General features: G+C 42.2%; 1 protein-coding gene across 1 annotated transcript; it reads left to right on the top strand.

The window, feature by feature from the left end:
• Nucleotides 1–9,251: 9,251 nt before the first annotated feature.
• On the top strand, nucleotides 9,252–21,988 carry kdm6ba (lysine (K)-specific demethylase 6B, a; the record flags this gene model as incomplete). The annotated part of the gene is made up of 20 exons (XM_083910405.1): nucleotides 9,252–9,370; nucleotides 9,573–9,668; nucleotides 9,793–10,072; nucleotides 10,195–10,272; nucleotides 10,498–10,671; nucleotides 10,923–11,090; nucleotides 11,362–11,931; nucleotides 12,128–15,654; nucleotides 15,769–15,895; nucleotides 16,170–16,275; nucleotides 16,375–16,580; nucleotides 16,664–16,770; nucleotides 18,338–18,406; nucleotides 18,494–18,642; nucleotides 19,526–19,640; nucleotides 19,749–19,936; nucleotides 20,023–20,164; nucleotides 20,311–20,437; nucleotides 21,563–21,733; nucleotides 21,870–21,988. The coding sequence occupies 20 exons, from the start codon at nucleotides 9,252–9,254 to the stop codon at nucleotides 21,885–21,887; spliced, it is 6,537 nt and encodes a 2,178-aa protein (XP_083766531.1). The 3' UTR covers nucleotides 21,888–21,988.
• Nucleotides 21,989–27,016: the final 5,028 nt, after the last annotated feature.

The following is a 27,016-nucleotide window of genomic DNA, read 5'->3' as shown; positions in this document are numbered from 1 at the left end:
ATTCACTCGCACCATGAGAGTTGTTCCTTTCAAAATAAGAGTTCATGCCGTTTGAATGTTTTGAGCCACACTGTGAACGGATTTCCAAGACTTGAAGCTTTGCCTTTGTTGCTGCCAGTTCCGTTTCAAGCTCAAGTTGTTCCTTTTCTCTCCTCAGTTTTTCCTGTTGCGCTTCTATTTGATGTTTCCTTTTTTGCGCAGCGATGCGCTCCACAAGCGCTGCCTTATCGGCCTCAGCTTTGATGCGTGCAGATGATATTGATGAACTCCGTGATAGTCGGGAGTGTGATCTTAGCGAACTTGATTTTATACTTGCAACATTGGAGGCACTATCTTCAGGATGTATTCCATCAGCAACACATTGATTGTCAGGATCGTCTTTATTTGTTTCAACATATGGATGACCCGCATCAAAGAGCCAGCCTTTTACGTTGTCAGTGAAATCACAAAACATTGTCATTTTTTCCAAGAAGTATTTGCTTTGCCTTTCAACTTCATCTTTGGGCAAAGGTAGACTCATAAAAGATGTATGGGATTCATTTGCGTCTTGGTAACATTGCATGAACACAGCAAGCTCATTCTTTACTGAATCAACGTTTTGTATTGATGCCATCAACGCACTCATATGTTCCATGCATCTTTTAGCTTGTTTGCATTTTGCACTCCTTTTTTCCTGATACCTTATCACACTGTATTCCATTCCTTTAGAAGACATTTTAACAACTCTTTTTGATGACGGCTCTTCAGCCTCCGTTGCAGCAACATCAGACATTTTTCCGTTTCTTTTAATTGCTTTCTTTCCTTTTTTATTACACCAATGACAGTCCACAAACGCACATAAGAGCAAGTTGCAAACACACGATGCTTATTGACCAACAGATCCTCTTCATCAAACAAACACACACTGCGGCCGGCTTTTTATGAATGAATGAATGCGCCGTGGCCGTGCGTAAAAGTAGACATGTAGCGATTCAACCATGCACTCATTGAACTCCATGTATTGTGAGATACTGTGTCAAACTCCACTCGTTTGGCCGTTTTCCATTACAGCTTTTTACAGTTATATCACATACCGGTTTCTTTGAGAAGGTTGAACGTCTTGTCGATCTGGGCCAGAAGCAGCATGCGCGCCGTGGCTGAGTCCAAAAGGTGATTAAACAATCTCTGCTTTCCATTCGTCCATAATGCGCACAATGCAACAAGTCCAGTGTTGAAGCTTATTTCCTTTGAGTCCAAGGGCAGGTTTTTTACTTATGTAGCAGCCGATTGTCAAACAGATAAAAGTATCAAATCAAACTTCAAATTATACTAATCAAAGGGCCACTGTTGCACCATGGGTTGTGGTGTACGCGGATGGGAAAAACATAATGTCCAAACAGATGTCCAGTTTCAACAAAAAGCGTGGTTTATTTAACCAAACAGCGAGCAAACAAAGAACAAAGAAAATTCCTGTGCCTCTCCCGCTCCGGTAAAAAACCATTTGCCCACCCAGGTGCATGCTGGTCCCTTACCGACAGCCTACCTATATAACTTCAGGTGCCCCCCTACCGTGCCCAAATGAAACAAAACACAAATAATAAACAAGAAACACCTAAAGTAAACAAATAATAAACTAGAATACTAATAGAAATCTAATCATAATGAAATCAAGCAAATTGACTGAGAATAACCAAAAACTAAATACTCACTAAACAAAATAATAAACTAAACAGCACTAAGTACTACAACTAAATAAATAGCTCCAACACCATCCTTTGTGAATAGGGTTGTGTTATAGCTTACTTTCTATTTGTGTGCTAAACTGAGTGCAGGGCAAGTTTCCTCTTTGAGTCCAGTTGCTCTCCGGTGTCTCTGGCTTTTTGCCAGTAGTGATGATGATGCCATAGCGGAAGGAAGGTGTATAAGCCTACATGGTGTGTGTGCGTGTGTGACTCATAAACTAATTCAAATAGCTCTCACACCTTGGAAATAATATTGTTCCTCCGGTCTTACCTCATATAACCTCCTGTGACTACTTTCACCCACGTGGACCCACATTGTCAGAATAGACATCAGGGCGAAACACATCTCTCCAAGGAAGGAAAAAAAGGCTTAAAGTTAAACAGCATTAATATTTGAGCAATCTGTGAAGAGGCATTGGATGTTCTCTGGACTAAATGAATAAACAGCATCATCATAGGAAAATGACTGTTTTCCTATGAATGGGTGCGTGTGTCTTTTTTTTTTGTAAAATCAAAATGATTGGTGGAACATTATAACACCCACTGTAATATCAACACTACACTGACCATCTGCACACATGCCGTCATTAACCATGAGGACACAAACACACATGTTGTTTTTTTGTTAGGCTGTGGGTGAATGGAAGAAGAATGTGTGTGATGTCAGCTTGCCCTGTGTTCACGTAAACATGTTGACCAGTCATAAAAACCTATTATGAATTCCTCTCTGTTTGTCTCTGCTTCTCTAGCTTTGCTTAATATCTGTTAGTGAAGACGCTACTGGTTCCCCTGACAACGGTTTCCAAGGGAGCAGAGTCTCATCTTGTTTAGTGAGTTTCTGAGCTAGTTTGTATGTGTATTACTCACAAATGGGGAATAGAAACACTTGGAGACTGGCTTGGTAATGTGGGGGAGGGGGATTTTCCAATTCACATTTTGAAGCAGGTTTTCCTCTAAAAAGAGGCAGTGTGATAATAAATGTGTTATGTAAAAACAATCAACTGGGGAAACAAAGATAAAAGTTCTGGGGGTTTTGAGGTGGAAATTGAGTGGCAATGATCAATGATGTGCCTACATTCTCCGATTTTCTGTTTTCCTTCCTTCAAGAATCGTAAGCCAGGTGTTGAGTCACTCACTTTCACTGAAGTGCCCAAAATGCTGTTGAGGCTTTTGAGAAATCCAGACTGATGTAACACAGTATCTGTGAAAATGAAGCAGGGAGCAGATGGGGCTGAGAGTAGGAGTAATTCATCACACACACTCATTCTGCCATCATATGTTTGTCACTCAGTTTTACCAGAAACTTAAAAAGTGAAACAAGGCTTTTCTCTCGACAGACACAAGAACCAAGGAAATGGCTTCTCAAGTCAGTTGACTGTTGTTGTTGTTGTTGTTGTTGGCGAGACCTGTGAATGGCACGTGTGTCCAACTCATGACTCTCACAAGATGACTAAGTGTCTGAGGTGTGCTTTCAAAGCCATGAGTGAAACGCGTTAAATTCAGACTTGACTATTCTTGTTTCATTTCACATAATTAAGTATGTTAGTCACTCAGGATCACTTAAACACACTTTTTAACTATCAAAAGTACATCTCATTTATTCAGCAGGAAGCTACAGCCGTAAGACATTTTCCCAAAGCCTTATTTCTATATTTTAAATACACGTATGCACCCCCCACCCCTCAGGGAGGCCTACTTCCTGTGGTTGTGACGACGGCTTCCTCTCCCTGAGCTCTGTTCCCCTTCTCTTTAACGTCACACACATGTGCATCTGATCTGTGCGTGTGTGTGTGTGTCCGCTACACAAAAGGAGATGCACCACACTAAGCTGGTGTGTTGTCAGTCACAGACCAGATGTCAGGGTGGGTAGCACAGAAGACAAGAGGAGCCTCATGTTTCCTTTTATACCCCCCTCCCCTACTTGTTGGGTCTCTTTTGCCACAAGCAGAAAATGTAGACTTACTGTTTTTGCTGGTGTGACACTGAGGGTCCGGAAATGAACCCAAGCATGTTTCAAGAAAGATAAAAACGTGTGGAAAAAGAGGTGGTTTTGAAAAACCTAACAGTGTGTTGACATGGCTGACGTCTAACGACTAAGTTGAGACAGCACTTGGTCAGTGTTGGCTGCTAAAATGAAGCTTCTCATACTCATTTCTGAATCTGATGAATATGAATTTTTCTCAAGTATCCCCACTGTGTTTAGGTGCCTTTTTTCTTCTTTCATGGCCTGAATGTAGAGCATATGTGAAGGGGGGGACATATAAACCAAGAGGAGACACTGAAAGACAAATGGGAGCGTTTATCTTGCCTGTTATGGCTAGCCGGTGTGCTGCTGCTGAACATCGAAGGACTGAGTGTAACTGGGTAAAGGGTTAGCTCGTCACTCTGTCCCCTGGACGGAGGGCTTTGTTGCTGAGATGGATACTAGGAGGAGACAGTCGTCCATCAGTGAGGTCAAATGCCTCTGTGTCTGTGTTTGCTTGCCGTGTCCTCGGCTGACCTAGATCATCCTGTGTGTGCTGGCTGGAACAGTCTTCTGATGTTGCGTGTGTGTAAACAAGTTTGTGCGTAAGGATGTCACCGTCTCGGAACGGCATGCGCTGATATGCACTGATGACACACACTAACAAACACAAGCATGCATGGACACACACAGGGAGCCTGGCAACTAGACGGGGACAGACGGATGTAGGGGCTGGCTGTTCTCTATGTGTGTGTAAGAGAGTGAGAGAAATGCATGGTGTTTCCTTCTGAACAAGATCTCTATCTGAGACTGATTATGTAATGGCCAAATGGACTGGAGAGTGTGAGGGAGGACAGAGAGGGAGAGAGAGACATGACCAAGCATGGCCTTATCCGTCATCATCGACAAGCAACTCATTGCTTCCAGAACTTTCCCTTGCTCTGTTTTCTGTTATTTGCCACTTTTCCCAACCTTATCTGGTCATTCCTTATCACACAAGCTCTGCAAGGGACTTTACTGGGATACTAACACACTCCAGCTGTCTGACATTACCCCTCACACTCTTCATTTTCAGTTATGTTCAGCCTTTGTTCTTATGGTCTCTACAAGAATCCTTGTTTTAGTCATACAGTATTTCTGTTGCTCTTAACCTCAGTGGGTCGGTTAACATTGCAGTGTTTCATAAAGTGAAACTACTACGCCGCGTGTTATTTTACTGTTAAGCACTTATTCCACTTATGGCCTCAGTGTAGTTATCTGACGTGGACCACTGCAGGCCAGTGGTTGGGAGGGAAAGGTAAGGGTGAATAATAATATTCAAGCTACTACACAGAGACAGGCATCATTTGAACATCTCAATTTCAACCATTTGTTTCCACCTGGCACATTTTAGTGCTTATTCAAGCTTTCCTGTGTGCAGCCACAAGCTTGTGACTTTGGTTTGAGTGACAGTGGATATATTTTTGTATTATGTATTATATATTATATATTTTATATATATATATATGTATATTATATTATTTATTATTTTTGTATGTGTCTGTCTTTTGATAGGACACTTCAGAGGATTTAAAACACACCTTTATTTACTTTCTAGCCTCTTGGTTGCTGTGGTTGAATACAGTTGGCACTGCTTTGTCTGCTTGCCAGAGCTTCCTGCATAGCCCCGCCTCCCAGCTGATAGCTGGTGCTGTCAGAACAATAACTAACTCGTGTAACGACAACGAGGCGTTGACAGGAACCAGACTCTTTGATGTCTGATGTTGAGGGGGGGATTTCACTTTAATATGATGCAGCCTATGATGGGAAATTTTTGATGTACAGTGAATTATGTCAGTAATGAGGATATTTGCTTCTCTCATACTATACACAAAATTTAAGTTACTCTCAATTGACCTACATGTACTCACTGTACTCCATTTGATGGTGAAACACCACAACTTTTTGTGGTTATTTTGAGGTTAAACTGAAAGACGAAAGCAATAAAATTAACTTAAATTCTTAAAATAACCTAAATAAATTTTTCATTTTTTTGGTTCCCCAGGATTATTACATATACCACAACATTTGTGAGCCAGTAATGAGAGTGAATAACATTTTTGTATAATTTACCTCATAATTTCTCTTGAATTTGAGGTCTGATTCCTTCCCCCAGCCATGAAAACCCCCTGCAGCTCATCATCACGTCCTGTTTGCTGATCTAAACACACACACATTTATAATCAACCCATGCGGTAAGATGCATAGGAAGCAGAAATTATATCTGAGAAATTCCCACTGTCGTCACATCTGCAATGGTGCAGAAATACGCCCCCGGTCACTTGAGTGTGAGTGGTGTCCCAGGAGGGCGGAGTTTGAGGACGCAGTTTGGGGCAAGCCTTCTGATAGGGCTGAGTCAGCGTGGGGTTCCCCCAATAGATGAAATGTGTGATGCTCACATACAGACACTCGCACTCCTGACTCATCGTTGACATAAGCCTATTTGATCATGCTTTGGTATCATCTGATAGAACCTGAGCTGGTATGTACCGCTGTCTGCCGACTGTGTACACTATCCAGTTTCTCACACTGTGCTGGTGAAGTGGCTTTGAGTTTTGAGCGATAACCAGGATAGCAGCTGGAATGGACGACCATTTGGTTACAACAGACGTAAACACACACCCTCTATAAAAGTCATAATTACAACCTCACCAATGTGTCCGTTTGCACTCGCTAGCCACAACCAGCTTTTCATTTCTCTTTATATCTTTCTCTGCAATTTTTTTCATTTGAAACCTGTCTCGCGCTAGTCTTTGTCTCTCCCCATAATGTGGTGTGTTTTTTATTTATTTATCTTTCACTTGATAGCCTGCACAGCTCTAGCTTTATATGTGTCTCTCTTAAACTGCCTGTCTCACTTTTGTGTCTTTGAGCACCCCCCATGCTCCCATTGTGTCGGCCTCCCTGCTGATTTACCCCTTTGCCTCTGAGCCACCCTCAGGTTTTCCACACTGCTCTGAGAGCAGGCGTCACCTCAGAAGTCAGAAAACCAGGCATGGTGAGAGTAGTGACGGTTCACTGTGTTGAAAGCTAGCGAAGCAGCAGGACACAGAGATCCTTGGTTCATAGTGAAATCAAAGACCACCCCCAGCCTTGACTGAAAACATGTGCTTTGAGACTTAAGGTTTTTTTTACGACAGCTTGACATGAATGTTTTTGTCTTCTCCATCTTCAGGGTTGAAGAGACCCCAGAGGGATGATTGGCAGCCCAAGCTGAGACTCAATACTACTGTGAATCAATAACTTGGTGCTACTCTAAAAGGTATGTCCTGCATTAAAGTGTGTGCACATATGCGCACGTGTGTGTGTTGTGCAGTCTTGACAGTTAACACCAGTATCTTTACATAGCAGCAGTGCCTGGTGGATGATGATTATGACTCCTATGTGGCAGAAGGAAAGAGATAGCTATGGTGGTGTGTGTTTCTCACTGTGTATAACTGCTCCTAAAAAAGCTCAAATTGTGCAGCGATTAAAATATTCCCTACTGGGCTTTAAATAGAGGCAGAGAGATCCAGAGTTAGTGGGAGGAAGAAGAGAAGAGGAACTGGTGGGTGGAAGGACTGCGTATGACCAGAGCTAATTTTGGAAAACCAGTGGAAGAGTGCTGTGCTGAGCAAGAGAAATGAATCATAGCCTTTGTGTGCAAATCTGCTTCTTTCCCATAATGAATTACACATTATGTGTCACTTGTGCTTGAAAATGTTATCAGTGTAGTTCCTGTACAACAAGCCTAGAGTTACATTACCACCATTGACAACCATAATTGAATGCAAGGATAAAAAGAATGAAAGATATGAATCTAATCTAATCTGTTGCATTTTTCTTTATTGAAATGGAACAATCACAAATTGATAAATGAGCAAAAGTTGTTTCAAATTGGGATTTTTGATGTGAAAACTATGAATTATTCAGCCATACCACTCGTCCTTTGAGGATAAGTATGAGTATGACCCATCTGACATTGGGAGTGAGTGCACACTGGACACGTCACCAGCCTATTACAGGGACACTATTACATTACAGCGTGATGGAAATCAAATACAGATGGACACACTAACTCCTTTGTATCTCAACACCTTCTGTCTTTTGTATTGTGTGTCCAGGTGTCTAATGGTACTGTTATTTCAAGGCATGAAGGTGTATTGAGATGGGATTTTTATTGTTTGTGGAGACCCTAGCTTCTCTGTCTAAATGAAGATTTTTTTTTTAGTTATTTTATCTTCTTCATCGTGTTTGTTACACCAACAGAATTGTTGAATGTACAGATATAAACACATCCTCTTGAGCCTCTTTTGTTGTCTGTTTGAATCAAGCTTCTTTGTATCCTGACACCTTCTGTATTGTGTGTGTGTGTGTTTGAGAAAGCAGAGAGGGAAGCCAGTTATCTCTGAGCTTCTTTTATGTCTTTTCCGTTCAACCGTTTCCTTTTGTGTTGTGTCAGTGCGTGTGTATGTGTGTATATGTGCGAGTTTAGGAAGGTGTGTGGGCGTTTTCGTGGCACTGTTCCTACTCTCCACTCCACCTCTTTCTCCCTCCATCCTTTCCCTCTTCTCCATGTCTAGCTTTTCTCCTTAATCTATCCTTCCATCCTGTTCAGACCGTCTGTCGCTGCTGCCCCCTCTCCCTCTCCATCACGCCTGCTGTAATGAGATTAAACCTTAGTGTATCCATTGGGCACACATACACACACATAATCATCCACTTAAAGGAGAGCACACTATTCTCTCACATACACTCACCCTGTACAAGACTGACACAACCATGCAGCTTGCACACTTGGCAATGCTTCCAACACCACACACTCTTGTGCACAAACACACACACTTGGCACATGACCAAGGCCTCTCACTCTTAGTCTTTCCCTCTGTCTCTTGTTATCAGGAGGCCCATGGTAGGGATTACAGTAACCCCAGGTCTGTCTTCATAGGTGAGCTCCCCACTGAGCCATCTGGACCTCTGCAATAAGCCTTTTCAATACCAACTTGCTTACTGTCGCCTCCTACAGGATTACTTATACATAGCACTCAGCTGCAGACAAAGAAGTCTTTACTATTTAAGAATTTGTATCTGTGTATCTGTATCTCACTTGTTCTCATAGTGGCTTAACTCTTTCTTCTCTGTGTCTGCAGCCAATAGGCTTTTGGATTCTTGGTGCTGAGAACAGAAGAGTTGGACAGTACCAGTACTCTCAGTGTTGGAGTGAGGCCCTCTCTGTGCTGCAGTGGAGGGCTTCACACACATAGCTATTCTGGTATGTATGAGCCCTCTGGTACGCAGTAACTTCTAACTATAAAGCACAACAGCATGGCAGCAGTTTAAAAGTAATTAAACTACTATGTCTGGTTAAACCCCTTATTATATATCTATATATCATTTAAATAGGCAAACAAACACTGAGGTTAGCCCTCAATGCCTAACTATTGAAATACATGATAGATGTTTAGGATATTATTTTTCATTATGCTGCTGTACAGAGCACATGTCCATACATTTGTGATATGACTGCATCATTTACATTCACAGGCTGAATGCATCACGCAGTAGAGCAGTTCGGCGGGCGTGGCACACGGGATTCCTTCCCTCTGGACGGACTCAACCGGGGACCATGGGCTCCTGTGGGCGGCCGCGCCTGGCAGCCACCTCCCAGGTCTGTAACCATGACAACATCTCCACACACACTTTTACAAACCTCCTCATTAACTTGAATCAACCAGGTTGAACCTGTCATTTCATGACCGTACAGGGGAACTGGCGTTACAGCTCACACTACACTCTATACACAACCAAGAGTAAAAGCAAAAAAGATATGTTTACCAACTACTGTGTGTGCTGTCTGTGTTCTTTATCAGATGTCCACCTGGGATGAACCAACACCAGCTCCTCCCCCATCTACCTCCTGGTCCTATGGGAGGACTCAACCACCCCAGTAAATACTTTAATAATGGGTAAGACATGTACAGAATCATTAGAAACAAATTTTGAATAAAGGGTGAGATTTCTTTTATTTTTTTGCCACAATAAAGCAAAGTGTGACATTTACATCTTGTTTTGTCTTTTTTGGCTGTGCAGGCACATGAGAGGAGGTGAGAAGCTTGAGCTCCCACAGCCAGTGTTACCAGGCCTGCAAAGGGAGCAGCAGAGACCTCCTCATCTTCATCCTCCACCTCCTCACAGAGCATGGGAACAATTGGGTCAGCTATATGAATCCCACCTCCCTCCTCAAGGACATCCTGGTGTGCCCCTGCCCAATGAGCACTCTCTTCGTCTTCATAATGGAAGCTATGCTGGCAGTGGTGGACCTCCCCCCAACTCACATGTTCCTCACACACGGCCCAGTCAACTGCTGAAGGTGAGGAATAATGCTACAATGACTGCATGCCACATTCACACCAGTGCAAATTAGATGTCCATAGATGATATATGACTCTGATCACACTTTCTTTTTCTTTCTCTCTTTGCTATCTGGTTTAGTTTGGGGGTCCTCAGGAGCAGCATGTTCCCCGGGGTGCACAATTGCTGGGAGATGAGATGTGGGCTCAGGTGCACCAGGTAAGAGCTCTCTAATTGGCTTTGATCATGTTTCATCATCTGTATAGACACAAAACAATCCACGCTTTGGCAGTCATTTGTGCTTCAACCACACAGATGAAACTCCAGTCAGGACCACTGCCAGAGCCTTGGTTGAATTTTTAAGCAGAGGAATGTTCTTAAACAGATTTTACTGCAGTTGTCTTCATCTGCTTAAATACTCATCCTTCATGTTTCTGTTTACAGCAGAGGGGTTATCCAGGGAAGATGCTAGGGGGTCAGCTGAAGAGACCAGGACCTCCGCTAGGAGAGCACTCAGTTATCCAGCACACTCCTCCTCCATCCCTGCACCCATCATCCCATCTTCCTACTGGAGAGGACTGTCCCAGCCCCAGCAAGAAGAAAAGGAATTCAGATCAGGTATGGAGCACAGCCCACATTTTTTTCTTTTAATACCAAAACAACACTTTTTGATAGCTTAAGCTCTCTTTATTTATTTTGGTTTGTACTTTTTGCAAGTCTGTTCTATAATGTAAAACAAAAGAATACTCATCTATTTAATGAAGAGACGGGTGCATAGGGATCCGAACGAAACAAATATCCTGCAATTATTAAGTTTGGCAACATTTTGGTGCCAAGGTCTAAACTGTATTGTCCCGCTCTCTGTGCAGGTATCCCATCCTGGGCTACAGCGTTTCCCTGGTCGTGGCCAACCCATGTCTCAGCAGCAGCCATCACTCCACCATCCCCCTCAAAAACCTTTCTGGAACCCTCTTCACAAGGACAACCCTCCCTGGCAGCCTCACACCTCTGACTGCAACCCATCACAGGAGTTCCAAGTCCGAACTGTAAGAAGATATTACTTATTTGAACATACAGCCAGGGGTTAGCTTTTTACAGCTGAACATAGTCAATAAGAAAGCTTTCATTGGATTGAGTGCTGTCATAAACATTAACTGATTTTATTAGCTGTCTGAGGATTGCTCTGTTGAAGCCCAACATTGATTTCCTTTCTCATGTTTAGTTGAGTGCAGTAGAGATCAGAACCTGTCATAGTTTTGTCACTAATCATCCTCTGTTGCTTCTTGCTATTTTTGTATGATGTAACAGGAAACCAACAAACACAGAATGGGCAGCTACACCCAAAAGTCCTCTCCTGTCTCTTCCACCTCTTCAAACCTCTCCCCTACACCAAACTCTTCTCCAAGAAGTTACAACCAGGGATGTGCTCCTCAGCCCCAGAAAGACACATTCCAGTCTCAGGCTGTAAACCATCAGTCCCCTAACTCCACCTACCCTACCCCCAGCTCCAAACCGGGACTGGCTCCACCCTGCCAGTCCACTGAAGCTTGTGGTTCTCACAACCAGAGAGGCCCTCCCATTGGGGGCCAAGGTGGCAGCCAAGCTACCTCTTACTCATCATCTACCCTAACCAGGGGGGAAAGAGATCCACATGGGCAATCTTCACCAGCAAACCCCCCTGGAACCAGCAAGAGCAGCAGTAGTGTGCCTTACAGCCACTTCCAGCCTCATCCAGGGCTGGGGCACCAGGGTCCCCCTCTTCTTCCTCCTCCCCCTCCTCCTGCTCCTCTTGCCAGCAACACCTCAGTATCTCAGCAACAGCAAAGCCGGCCACATGAGGCCTGGAGATACCAGAGCAGGCCCAGTAGTCACTCCCTGGTGAGTACAAGGCATTTATGCAGTAGCTCATATGTACCATGTTTAAATGAAATCATAACAGGGTTTTTTTTACATGTTAGGATTATAATACTTTGATAAGCAGCAGTGAGTGTTTTTATAAACAGGTTTAAATTTTATTTGTAACCCAGAAACGGCTCTTCATCATTTTCACTCACTCACATCTCTGTTTCTTCAGGAGTCACGCATCTTCCGGCCTCCAGGGCTACTACCTCAGCACCAGCAGAGCCACAATCAGGTCATGGATAGTCGGGTTCCTTCCCAGCATCACCATCACATCAGTCCTTCCCTGCCCCCAACCAACTCTACCCGAGCACCTGTTATTACCCCTAATGTTCCTTTATCCCAGACCTCCAACTCTGTTGGTGGCTTCAGCAGCTCCAGAGGGGTCACAGTAAACACATCTCCCTCTACTGGCTGCTCTGTGAACAATAGCAACAGTAACAGCAGTTGGCAAAGAGGGCGAGAGCCAAGACCCAAAACCTCCATCAATCCTGTCATCAGCGCCACCTCTCAGCTGGATGCTGCACAGCAAGCAGGCTGTCAAAGAAGAGGACAAGTTCCCACTGTCACTCAGCATCAGCAACAGGGGCTGCCTAGATTACAACAACAGGGACAGGCCAGGTCCCAACTCATAAAAGAGAAGATGTCGTATTATCCTCAGGCTGAAGTGGCACATCCTCCTGCCTTTTCCTCACCTTCTTTGTTCTCCTCAGGGCATCAGAGAGCAGGGGACAGTGTGATAACAAGCAGAGGTTCAAATCCACTTTCTCACTCTCCTTCCACATACTGCCCAGCTCCTCACTCAGTGCTCAACTCTGTGAATCAGCCTTCCAGTCCAATCGTCTCCTCCAGATTGGGTCGTCAACTGGATTCTGTCTCAACACAGTTCCAGATGAATCCACCAGCTCTAACCACTGTACCCCAGTCCATCGGGGAGGCTCTAGACAAGCTTGATGCTGAGCTAGAGGGTCACATGCAGGCTGAGGAAAGGAGAAGGAGAGACAGAGAGGAGCAGGAGCAAAAACTGAGAGAAGAGGAGAGAAGGAAGAAAGAATGGGAGATGAGACAAAAGCAGGAGGAGGAGCGGAAGAGGAAAGAGCTGAAAAAGGAGGAGGAAAGAAAAAAGAGAGAACTGGAGAGACAGGAAGAGGAGAGGAGAAGGAGAAATTGGGAGAGGCAGGAGCAAGAGAGAAAGAGGAGGCAAGAAGAGGAGAGGAAAAGAAGAGAGTTGGAGAGGCAGGAGGAGAGGAAAAAGAGAGAATTTGAGAGACAGGAAGAGGAGAGGAAAAAGCGAGAATGGGAGAAGAAGGAGCTCGAAAGGAAGAGGAGCGAACGGGAACGGCAAGAAGCAGAGAGGGAGGTGCAGGAGAGAAAGAAGAGAGAGCTGGAGAGGCAGGAGGAAGAAAGGAAAAAACAAAGAGAACTTGAAGCGAAAAAGAGGATGGAGGTAGAAGCATGCAGTGCTAAAGGCAAAGAGCAGACTGCTATTGAAAATCTGGAAAGACTGCTTGCTAGCAACTCCTCCCAAACTCCACCACCTCCTCGCCTCTCCTCTGTCGTTGCACCTGCTTCAGGTCCATCACCTCCCAATTCCCAAGCCTCACCCACATATCCCTGGCTAAGTCGTGGTGGTGTCCTGCCCTGTCCACCAGGTCAGACGCTCACAACTACTACTCCTGCAGAGAGGCTGCTACCTCCTCCTCTCACACCTCAGACTGAATATGCCAGAGAAAAGCAGAGGCAGAGGGAGATGTGGAGCAACAATGGCGGAATGACATTCAGTCTCCCATCAACACACAATACCTCAGGGATGAACAAGCCGGTATACCCCAACAAGCCCCCGGCAATGCAAGCCGCACCCAACCAATCCAAAGACGCATCAAGAGAGAGAGCAAGCAGCCATCACTCTCTCCCTATCATGGCACTTCGAGAGCCCCCCAAACTGTATCAGGCTTTTCCCAGAGAAAACCATCCACCACCATTTTCAATTCTAAACAAGCATGTGACAGGAAGTGGTAGTGACTCAGACAGTGCACAGTTTGAGGAGGAACCCTCTGAGATGTCAACACTGCTCCCTGATGGTCTTGCAAACATTATGGCCATGCTGGACGAGTCTATCAAAAAAGAAGAGGAGATGTATGACAGTGAGAGGACTAGCTCTACAGGTCTCCTTGACAACTTTTCTTCTCATGTCCAGCCCATCAAGAGCTACCTGTGTGCTCCAGACCTGGTTCCTGCAACAAAGCATCAACACAACCAGGAAGAGTTTGGCTCCAACCTTCATGCTAGCCCTCCTGTGCTCAGTCGCCAAGGCTCTCTGGCATCTCCTTGCAGTCGGACATCTTCTCTCAATGAGGAGGATGAGGAATACCTCAAACCCCCTTCAGCTGTTACTAAACAGTCAGTAGAAATGGGAATGGGAGTCGGAAACACCAATTACCGTCACAGTGACCTTGCAAAACTTTATGGCCTCCCTGAGCAGACTAAAAGTGAGGCTGATGAAGATGAGGAGGAGGAAGATTCTGAGACCCCATCTTGTTCTCCACCACCCCAAAGACCCCACCTTCACCAAACGGGAGTAAACAGCATGTTTAAGTCTCTAGCAACAGTGTTAGAAAGCCAGAAGTATGCATACAGAGGTGGGCCCTTTGGCAGACCCCCTCCATCAGCTCTGGTTGGGGTCAAATATTCATCTTCACTGTCTCTAGGTCCTGATATTTACCGTCAGCAGCAAAGTGGTTCTCCCACATCGGATTCGACAAATCCACCATTTAGTCCTGCTGTCCCAGCTCTTAAGTCCTCTCCTCCTCTAGTGGAAGACACAACACTGAAAACAGAGGATGCTGACATCTGGAGAGATAATGGAGAAATCACAGAAGAAATTATAAACTCTATAAGGAAGCAGAGCATTCCTCCCATTAAGCCGATTAAGGTGGTTAAGGATGAGCAACAGCTGATGACCATCTCTGAGTCTTCTCTGGCAGAGCTGGGAAAGAGCTGTGAGATCATGCTCAGTCAACAGTCACTTCCTATCAAGAAGGCAGAGGACAGAGATGAAAGCCACAAACCTGAAAAAGTAAAGGAACACAGAGATAAAGACAGAAACAGGGACAGAGAGAGGGAGAAAGAGAAGAAGAAGAAGCATGGCCACAGCAGTAGCAGAAAACGTGAAGAAAGAACAGAAAAAAAGTATAGAGAAAGGAGAGAGGAGATGGATTTTTCGACAGCATCTTCATCATCATCTTCCACCCATTCCAGCTCAAGCCACAAACGCCACAAAGAAGGCAAGAGCCACAAGGAGAAGAAGGACCGCAGAATTCTTGGGGACCTCAACCTACAGAGTAAAGAGGGCTCAGAGAAAAACCGGAGTCACCATGACACTGACAAAAAGAAACGCAAGGAAGCATCAGGTGCCAGCTCTACCAGTGAAGGAGAGCATGCTGAATGGACCTCAAGGAGTCCTGAAGAAAGATCTTCTGAGCACAAAAAAGGCTCTGAGGCTGGTTCTTCATTAGGATCCACCGACTTGTTGAAACTGAAGGCTCTGTCTGATGGGCCACCCAAAGAGCTAAAGATCCGCCTTATCAAAGTGGAGAGTGGGGACAGGGAGACATTCATTGCCTCTGAGGTGGAGGAAAAGAGAATCCCTTTGGGAGAAATCAGCATCAAGAATACAGCCAGTGAAATCATCAAGTCCTGCAAGTAAGGAAGACATTTCATGCTCGAGTGGATCATTGTCTGTAATTGGCATGTCACACTGAGGCTGGTGTTTATATCATGTTTATATGTGTTAATGCTCTTTCTCTCCTGTTCCAGGGCAGCCAGGATCAAAGGGAAGTTCAAAGAATCTTACTTGCTCCCAGCCTTCTCTTTAAAGCCCATCATGACCACAGAGGAGCCCATACCAAGAGAGAAGCTCAACCCTCCTACGCCCAGTATCTATGTATGTTACAACTTGAACTACAAACACAAATTTACATGGAGTGCTTTTTACTATGGTGACAAATGTGCAACAAAGCAACCATAACAAATACATTTACTTTTAAAACATTAAGTGTGACATCATTTGCATCATATTTACTGCACAGTTGACATAAAAATGCTTCTGCAAATATACTTGTGTGCCCTCTTGTGGGGATTCGCTGTACATGCATAAAACATTTATAGTGTATCTGACTGTCTATCTGTGTATCTAACATGATTTTTGCCCTGTGTAGTTGGAGAGTAAGAGAGACGCCTTCTCCCCTGTGCTGCTGCAGTTCTGTACCGACTCTAAGAATCCTGTTACTGTCATCAGAGGCCTCGCTGGATCCCTACGACTTAGTAAGTTTTCACGGTCCACTATCTGTTTGGTTGTCATTTTTATTGTGACTCGGCTCAACTGTTTGGTTTATAACTAATGTTCACTTTCATTGTGTTAAGACCTGGGGCTGTTTTCTACTAAGTCACTGGTGGAGGCCAATGCAGAACAGGCTGTGGAGGTGAGGACTCAAGTGCAGCAGCCTGCTGATGAAAATTGGGACCCCAGTGGGACGGGTCAGACATGGCCCTGTGAGAGCAGCCGCTCCCACACCACCATCGCCAAATACGCCCAGTACCAAGCCTCCAGCTTCCAAGAGAGTCTGCAGGTACACCTCATCTCATACATACCTGCGAATTGTTGTGATAATATTATAAGTGTATGTCTGTAAAATGATTGGATTGTCTTTAGGAGGAGAAAGGCGGTGATGATGAGGAGGAGGATGATGATGACAAAGAGAAGAAGCCATCCAACAGTTCTGAAACTCCCATTAAGGAGAACTCTAAAGAAAGTAGCAGGTAATGGCAGTTTGTTTATGAAAACTCATTTAACCTTTCTTAAAACACTGACTAAGGGCCTGATTTACTAAGATTCCAAATAGCGAGCGCTAAATTGCTTGCGCGAGCAGAAAGACTGCGCCTGTTACTGGATTATGTTTTGCGGGTGAACTACTAAGATTGCGGCCGCAATTGACTACAGGCGCAGAAGTGGTTAAGACCGCCCTATTTAAATGAGGATTTTGCGCGAGTCAAGAGTTGTCCACATGGAGAAAGAGCAGACTCAACGGAAGCGCAGAATTCAATTTGAAGCCACTGAACAGAAAGTGACGTTCAGCGATGAGCTGATAACTGAGATCGAGGGATATGACGTCCTTGTTCCCTGGGTCCATAGGACCTTTTTATATTATAATTATTTTAATCCTGCGTCGGTATTTTGGACAGCTCCATCATTACCTGACGTATTAAACAAAGAAAACTATGGACAATGGATGTTGCTGTAAAAAAAAGAAAAAAGAAGGTGCTGCGCTCTCCTCCTGACTCACCTGCAGCTCACTGACAGCTGCCAGGGAGCGAGTTCTGCTGTTTCTATCAAGATTACACATAGGTCTAATTTCAATGGATGAGTGATGAAAGCGGATCATCAAAACGGCTTTTTAGTCCCAGTCCGTCCCTGGTTTCATCTGTGTTCATTCAGTCAGGCTGAGTTTCCATTACGCGCGCCAACAGCCTTTGATCTGACGTCAGAGGCGACGGGACAATCGATATAGATGATATATCTATAGCTGATTCAGATAGTTACATTAAATAGTGATTGTTGTGATTATTTATTGCATTTAAATGTGTCTGGAACTGGAAGTAGTAAGAGTTAGGAAACCTGCCTGTGAGGTTTTGGTGACGTGTGCGCACTGTGCCACCTGCGCTTCGCCGTGCACCGAGAATAGACCAGGTTAGAGCTGGACCCGTTAAGGTAAATCGGGGTTCCCCGTTCCTCTGGTCTTAACCAGGGAACATAGGTACGACCCCTCCTTGAACCACAAACTGCAGACCAAGGTAAGCCCATACCAGTACAAACACGCATTTATCCTGCTATGGATATCTATATTTAATTTATTCAGATATACCAAATAAGAAATAAATGTGCGTCATCTGTGAACGCGTAGTTGAACATGCTCTGGAAAAGCGTAATTTCCTGATTTACAAATATAACTATAAATAACCGCAGCCATGTGCGAGCACCGCTGTGCCAGTTAAGACCTGCCTTTCAAACGTGCTAAATATAGACGCAAAAATAAACACCGCAATCAGTTTCAGGTTTGATAGATCACTTTGCGCGTGCTAAAATAACATATTTACATTTTCTCCTCCCATCACACGCAAAATAGCGTGTAAACGCCCCATATTGCGAGTGCTATTTTGCCCGTCTGAGGGACGCACTCCTCGTTGCGCACTGTAGATCAGCATCAACACTAATCTGCGTGTGCAATCCAGTTTGCACACGTTTTTGCACGTGCAAAGCTTTAGTAAATCAGGCCCTAAGTGTTTTGTCATTTGTAGTAGTAACCTGTGATATGTTCCTATTCTTCAGTGGTGAGCAGAAACCTGTCGGGAAGATCATTAAGTTTGGCACCAACATTGACCTGTCGGATCCCAAAAGGTGAGCATGATCAGCTTGATCCTGACACATCACATAAGCTGACTGATGATTGATGGAGTCTTAACTGCTGTCTTTCTCTGCATTCAGGTGGAAGTCTCAGCTTCAGGAGTTACAGAAGCTGCCAGCTTTCATGAGAGTGGCATCCAGTGGAAACATGCTGAGCCATGTAGGACACACAATCCTTGGTATGAACACTGTCCAACTCTACATGAAAGTTCCAGGGAGCCGCACACCGGGTAAGGCGACATGACTGTGTCTATAACTAATGATTTGTTTGCACAGAAGCCATTCTGACAGCTCACAATAGGAAAATGACAGGTGTGCATGATAGGGATGGGTACATAATTGAACTGATACGGTACCTTCTTTTGGTACTTTTAAAATGTCTTTCAGTTGTAAAAAAGTCTACACTTCTCAGTTTCAGTTTTGTATCAAGCAGACTTAAGAACAGTAAATAAATAAATAAACATAAATTAATGATAGTGAGTAATGAATATAGAACAATTAGGACCAGGTCAACAACAAGACCTCTGTCTTCCATAACCAACACTTCTTCTTTTTTGTCTGCCCTGTGTCTCTTGGCACAAACAAGTGTTTACACAATCGCCTGGGAGCTAACCGGCAGGAAGTTAGCCACACGGCTAACCCTAGCCACAGACGGAAGGCTAATGACAAGCAAAGCTCTCTACCGACGATAGTGCCTGTAGTAGCACTGCATTTCACGTCGCAAATATTACATTGAGTGGTGTTGGCGTCTAATTGTGTGAAATGCAGCCACACTTTTAATCGGTTTCGACTCCCCATTATTGCTGTTATGCGCTCGTAGTCTCGCGACACGTAGCTCTTGGTACTGAAATTTGGCACCGATTCATTAAAAGTGTACCAATACTCCGTAGTACCGACGCAAATCGGTAACAAGCACAAAAAGTATCAACTGAACCATTGTCGATGTGATCAGTAACACCTGTGCTTTTCTTGATTTAAAAAAGTCAAAATGGCTGCTGTCTAAAAAAAAAAGTTAAATTTATCTTAAACATAAAGTAACAATCTAGTTATTTAAAATGCAGAAAATTAAATCTTATTTAAAGTTCCTATTGACATTTTGTCTTTATTTAACAGGTCACCAAGAGAATAATAACTTTTGCTCAGTGAACATCAACATTGGTCCTGGAGACTGTGAGTGGTTCTCTGTCCATGAGAACAATTGGCAGGCCATCAATGACTTCTGTGAAAAGTGAGTAGACAGAGGAAAGGATGTCTATGGGATGAAGATAATTATGCTTAATAAACTCATCAGATTATTAAGCATAATTATCTTCATCCCATTCTCTCATGTGCCCAGACATGGTGTGGACTACCTGACGGGGTCCTGGTGGCCGGTGCTGGAGGACCTTTACAAGGCCAACATCCCAGTGTACCGCTTCATCCAGCGGCCTGGAGACTTGGTGTGGATCAATGCTGGAACTGTTCACTGGGTTCAGGCTGTGGGCTGGTGCAATAACATTGCCTGGAACGTTGGACCTCTGAACGGTATGTCCGCACCACTTAGTGACAACACACAGAGAATATTTTTAGAAGACTGTTCATCCTTCAACAATGTTTCATGTGCTAAGCAGGTTATCAGTACCAGGTGGCCCTGGAACGCTTTGAGTGGAATGAAGTGAAGAAGGTGAAGTCCATCGTCCCCATGATTCATGTGTCCTGGAATCTGGCACGCACTGTCAAGGTCACAGACCCAGAAACACACAAGATGCTCAAGTGAGTTCTCTCAGACAATTGAGAAGTTTATTCAAATTCACCAGTTTTTTAGGAACCAGCCTCCAGATTGACACATTAACTTTGATGAACCGAGGTAAATAAATGTCACGTTTAGTGATTTACTGTTGTTTTGACCTTGCTGCCAGACACTGCCTGCTGCAGTCCATGAAGCACATCCAGATCCTCAGAGACCAACTGGTGGCTGAAGGCAAGAAGATTTCATATCAGAGTCGGGTCAAGGACGAGCCTGCCTACTACTGCAATGAATGTGATGTAAGTTCATTAGGTACACTTTACACAGGAGACAGGCAGGCACACACAGTACAAATATGGCTGCCAGCTGGGAACATGAGGAAAGACTAATTTTAGCCATTTAACAAAAGTAATTCATTCCATTCAGGAGCTGCTGATCCCTCCATCAGTACGTTCAAATGTGTTCATTAGTGACCTTGGTGTTTTAAATCCTTTGGGTTCACCAAAGTCACATAATCCTACATAATCTTTACAGGTTATTTTTAATGCAGACAAAAGTTTGGGACAGGCTGTCTAACGGCAAGATAAAGTGGTGAATAATCGGGCTGAAATTATGTTCTCTCCAGTAGCCATGTTTTCACTGAGCATGTGCTTATCGGCTGCATCGTTTGAAGCGGCACCGTCTTGGTTTAAGTCCGCTGTGTGAGATCATTTAGGATTCAGTGTAGACTACGGTGAGAATGAGAAAATGAATGTCAACAAACAAACCACAGTGTGCAAGCATCTGTTATGCAGCACAGGGAAGTTGGATGTTCGACAGACACTCGCTCCCTGAGCGTGTGATGAGCAAGTGTCATCTCATGTCTCTTTCACTTGCATGGTGTATTTGTAGTTGTAGTTTCTGTGAGTGGGGTAAAATGTTGTTTATTTTTATTGGATAGCACTAAACTTTATCTATTTTTAATTTGTGTGGTTTCATGTTTGCCGTTTCATTTGATCTGATAGTGCACTATTGTTTAAATGAAGTTTGTGGTGTGATTATATCTGTGCTTTTAATTATTTTTACAATGTAATATTGCCTTTCCTAGCCTGAGCAGTTTTATATTAAGATATTGAAACCGTACCGTTAACGTGGCCCAAAAACCGTGATGTATACCAAGCCGTGGGAGAACTGTACCGTTGCATCCTTAAATGTAGTCTTAATATATGTATTAGGAAAGACTAATTACATACATTGAGAAATAGCCAAAGTCTGACTTAAGTATAGGATTGACTGTATGATCAGTAGTCAACCTACCGACAGGACTGTTTCAAGGAAATTTAGGGGTCGATGGCTCAAGAGGCAATGCAAATACTTAAACTTAGTGTCGTTATTTGTAACAAAAAAAAAAAAATTCTGAGAATGTTGTCTCCTCTGCTATATAGGTGGAGGTGTTCGATTTGTTGTTTGTGACGAGCGAGAGCAGCAGCAGGAAATCATATGTGGTTCACTGTGTGGACTGTGCACGTCAGCGTAGCCCCCACCTGACCAACGTCGTGGTGCTGGAGCAATACCGCATAGAAGAACTCATGAGTGCATACGACTCCTTCAGCCAGGTGAGGAAACACTTACCTCTTCCATTTGTTTGCAGTTGTCATTGAAGTTTTCTCTCCAACCTAAAACAAAAATGCTTTGTTAATCATGTAATTCACACATTAATTTAAAACCCTATTGTGTTTCTCATCTTACCAGGCCTCCTCCTCCCAGTGATGGAGCTACCCTCCTGCATCTTCTCAGCCATAACCAAAATTCCTGCAAGACAGGACAAAAAAGAGACAGTCTTCAACTTAACCATTCATTATTTAAGATCCTTTTTGCTACTACTGCTACTACTTGCTGAACAGCCAGTTGAATAAGTTTACTCATCCTTACTGTTTACAAAAAGGAAATACCAAGCCGCCAATACAATACCAGTTTACTCTCAGATGGTGCTTTCAAATTGAAACCCTGGCAGTGACAGTGATGTTGGGAACCAGGGGGCAGTTGGTGCTGCCATTGAACAAACTGTGGAGGCTCGGTGATGATTTCAATGGCGTGTTTCTGTCAGTACCAGAAAGAACTTTGTTGTTGTTGTTGTCTTGAATACTGAAATTTGTACAAGCTGTTTGCAATTTTTGTGAGGTGCTGTCCTTTTTTAAGTAATTTATTTTATTTTTTTTCTAAACTAGATCAGCCTAGATATATACCACATTGGCCTTGTATTTAGAAAAGAGACAAAATAAAAAAATACTAATAATAGAGATATGAACATTTTTCTAAAGCATTAAGAATTTTAAAAAAATAAAATAAAATTGTTTGGAAAGCTTCAAAACATACGGGTTTAATGACTTTGGTTGTTTTGGGGGGAATTGAGTTTTGTTCTTGTTGTAAAAATGTTTTTTATCAATTATACTTTTTTTTCCTTTGGAGATTAATTTTCACATGTCACACATCATCAGGTCTTTTAGTTCATTTCTTCAATCTCTGTATGAACTCTTGCTCTTTAAACAAAAAAAATCATCTGGTGTTAATGTGTTGTACCTCCGATTGTTTTTGTTCTAATATGCAGATTTTTTTTAAACTTTTTGGCATTGTACATTTAATTTAAAAAAAGTTTTCTCTATTTATTGGATATCAATGTTCTCCTTTTTTAAAAATAGGTTTGTACAAGTTTGCGACATTTTCCTTTTTTTATGGTGACTGATTGCTCTGCAAGAACTGAAGTGTGGGGGTTGTGTGTCAGCAGAAGTGGAGGCTGCTGTTTTTCTGGTGCTCGCCTTTCACAACTCTTGTCTTTTTCTCCTGATATATATTAAATGATATCTTTATCTTGAATATAACACCACCTTTCCTGTAGACGATAGGCACACTGCTCACGTAGACGAGATGACTAATGGAATGCTGTGTTTGTATGCTCATTAAGGAAAACAAAACTACTTTTTCCAAAGTGTTTTGAGAAATGGTGATTTTTTTTTATTATGATGTAGGGGGCTTTTTAACGAGATTTTAATGATTTTATGGTGTCTGTTAAATATGACGACGGGATAGATGGTGCTAAATGTTCTCTTTGAACAACCTTTTTTGTTTTTCTTCTTAAAATGAGAATTCTATTTTTCCTGTTGCAATATTACCTTAACCCTTTCCTTCTTTTGTGGTCATTTATTTATAACTGCACTGTTTAGAGGATTCACACATACTTGCAGACACACACACACACACACACACCAAACTGAGCCAGACATGTCTTAAACACTTGTGAATTTGTGTGACATTACTATGACTATTAATAAACGCTTTTTGATAAATCCAGAGGCAAAGTAGAATTTATTTTTGTTGCTGTATTGCTTTGTCACATCTCATCTGAACTTCTATTCTGTTGGAGGAGGATGTGGCCATCATAACCTCTATATTAGATTAATGTTAAAAACAACTAAACAATAAAAAGAGGTTTTACTAGAGCCTAGTATAGTGCATAGAGTGCCATCTGCTGGCAGGAATAAAATTATCAAATACAAAATGTTTATTGGGAGTTTAGAATGTGACAAATCCTTTAGTGCCCAGTGCTTGGTCGATAGTCCTACAACTTTACTTTTTAAACTTCAGCTGATAAGAAGAACTAGAAACCCAACATGTCATTTGTCATTTATTGTTATTTCGTGCCAAATGATTGAAATAAACTAGCTTTAAAAAGTCAGTTATCACTAAAAATAATGCTCAACTGTCTCCATCTCTCTTGATACAGGTGCTTGAGACTGGGAGTGAGACAGAGGCAGGGTCAGTATGTAGGGACAGGTGAGTGATGAAAGCTGCTGGGCAGCTATGAATAAAATGTGATGTGGATGGTCTCAATTTTAGGCAGCTTTCAAAACTCGCTCTCATCTAAAAATTTATCAATATTTATTTTGAGTGCATTGGAGTCGGTTGTATAAATGTTGTGAAAGCCACTAGTAACAAGTAAAATAATAAGTAAATTGCACAGTTGGCGATACATTAATAGCATCTTAGCCATGGCGGTGGGTTTAAGTTGAATGAGGACTTATTATTGAATCTGGAATACAAAAAGCCTTTACTATGTCATAGTAAAAATATAAAAGACTGTCAGTATATTTAGGCAAAAAACAAGGCATATCCTCAGTTTGGCACCACATAGTCATTCATACTGCCATCCCAGACTTTGCTATTGTAAGACGTGTGTGACAAAATAAGGCTCACATCAATAGAAACGTTTCCAGTTCGAGAACAGCATCCAGGTTCATACTAAGGAAGGAGATTGTTATTTCCTGCTCTGTTATCTGTGAAGTTCTGCTGCTTGAACAGAGAGCAGTACCAACACTGTCCACTCGCTATTTTCCACTGTGAAGTTTCAATGGACAAAGGTTGCAAGGGTACGAGTTAGTACACAACCACAGATTATTGGGTAAGAAATTAATTGGCAAAGGATTTCATTAAACAAAACATTAGGTGTTTTTTTTTGTCAGCATTAGCTACTCAATGCATGCTTCATGTCAAACTCTGTATTCAAAAGCCAAAACAATACCTGATAGTTTGGGATTATGTAAAGCATGCATTACTTAATCCTGTATTTTTTTATATTTAAAGTATGCATGCAAATGAAAGAATACTTTTGTTTACATTGTTTCCACTCCATCCGAGGTTTTTCTTGAGATTGTTCACTGAGCTATGTTGAGTTACTGACTGAACACATACAGTTGTCCTCAGGTCAAGCTGAAGACCATAAGGTCAGGAGAGGGACAAACTGAAGGAAATCCTGCTTCAAACCACACAGGAAGTCGACCTCCGTCTGCCTGTCTGTCTGTCGTCCACCCTGCTGTAAGTCAGGTGGCTGAGGAACGCTTTCCTTTGCCAAGACAAAACACGACAGCAGTCCAACCACAACCACATGGTGTAATCATGATGAAACCTTGAAGTGTATTTAAGCTGCACTTGCAGAGCCGACGATTGAGGTAACTATTTGATCAGGTCCTCAAAGGACAAGAAGATAGGAGTCCACATGAACTCTTCTGTCAACAGTGACAGAACAGCAACACATCAAAGTCTGCTGTGATGCCAATGACAAAATCATCACAAAACCATTTCATGAAAGACTTATATGTCATCGAGGTCTTCGTCCTTTATTGTAAACCATCATGTTATAATTTTAAAACCTGCATGCTGTGAGATGATGGAACAATCTGTTTAGTTTCTACACGTGTGCCTGGAAAAAAGAAAGAGCGCTGCATTGAGACGAAAGAAGGAATCGAAGTAAATAAACACTACAAGCTCAAAGCAGAGGAAAATGGGCAGAAAATCAGGATAAGACGAGACCAATTATTCAGCTTGTGCTCTGATCTTCTCTTATCATTAAACTGATAAACATCTTCCTTGGTCTTTGTTCTCCTTATTCATCCTGTTTTCCTGTATTCCAGAGGATGTAACCTTCTATCTCTTCACATGGCCTTATAATTCATGTTTATTTCCTCAAACGGTGTAAACAGAGCTGAACGACATCTCCCTGCTCAACATTACATCAATTTGTATAGAAATGATTTTGGTTGATTTTGGACGACATCTTATAATTTGACTTTTTGTCCAATCTTGGACCAATTTTTTTTTCTAACAAAATGGTCACATTTTCGATGATATGCATGACTTTTTGGTTACATTTTGGATGACATGCTATATTATGACTTTTTGGTCACATTTTGGACGACATGTTATAGTATGACTTTTGGTCACATTTCTGATGATATGTATAGTATGACTTTTTGTTCAAGTTTTGGATGACATGCTATACTATGACTTTTTGGTCCAATTTTAGACGACAAATTTTTTTTTCCAAAAAATGGTCACATGTTGGACGAAAGTATAGTATGACGTACTACATAGTATAGTATGACGTTTTTGTCAAGTTTTGGACCCAAAAATTTTTTTCAAAAATATTGTCCGATTTTGGACGACATAGTATAGTATGACGTTTTTGTCAAATTTTGGACCCCAATTTTTTTTTTTTTTAATGGTCACATTTTGGACGACATAGTATAGTATGATGTTTTTGTCAAGATTTGGACCAAAAAAATGTTTTTCAAAAAAATGGTCTGATTTTGGACGACATAGTATAGTATGATGTTTTTGTCAAATTTTGGACCCCAATTTTTAATTGTTTTAAATGGTCACATTTTGGATGACAGTATAGTATGACGTACTACATAGTTTAGTATGACGTTTTTGTCAAGTTTTGGACCAAAAAAATGTTATTCAAAAAAATGGTCTGATTTTGGACGACATAGTATAGTATGATGTTTTTGTCAAATTTTGGACCCCAATTTTTAATTGTTTTAAATGGTCACATTTTGGACAACATAGTATAGTATGACGTACTACATAGTTTAGTATGAAGTTTTTGTCAAGTTTTGGACCAAAAAAATGTTATTCAAAAAAATGGTCTGATTTTGGACGACATAGTATAGTATGATGTTTTTGTCAAATTTTGGACCCCAATTTTTAATTGTTTCAAATGATCACATTTTGGACGACATAGTATAGTATGACGTACTACATAGTTTAGTATGACGTTTTTGTCAAGTTTTGGACCAAAAAAATGTTATTCAAAAAAATGGTCTGATTTTGGACGACATAGTATAGTATGATGTTTTTGTCAAATTTTGGACCCCAATTTTTAATTGTTTTAAATGGTCACATTTTGGACAACATAGTATAGTATGACGTACTACATAGTTTAGTATGAAGTTTTTGTCAAGTTTTGGACCAAAAAAATGTTTTTCAAAAAAATGGTCTGATTTTGGACGACATAGTATAGTATGATGTTTTTGTCAAATTTTGGACCCCAATTTTTAATTGTT

Source organism: Microchirus variegatus (genome assembly GCF_963457635.1).
Source record: "Microchirus variegatus genome assembly, chromosome: 2".
NCBI classification, from domain to species: Eukaryota; Metazoa; Chordata; class Actinopteri; order Pleuronectiformes; family Soleidae; genus Microchirus; species Microchirus variegatus.
This window is presented reverse-complemented; position numbering and strand designations above follow the sequence as displayed.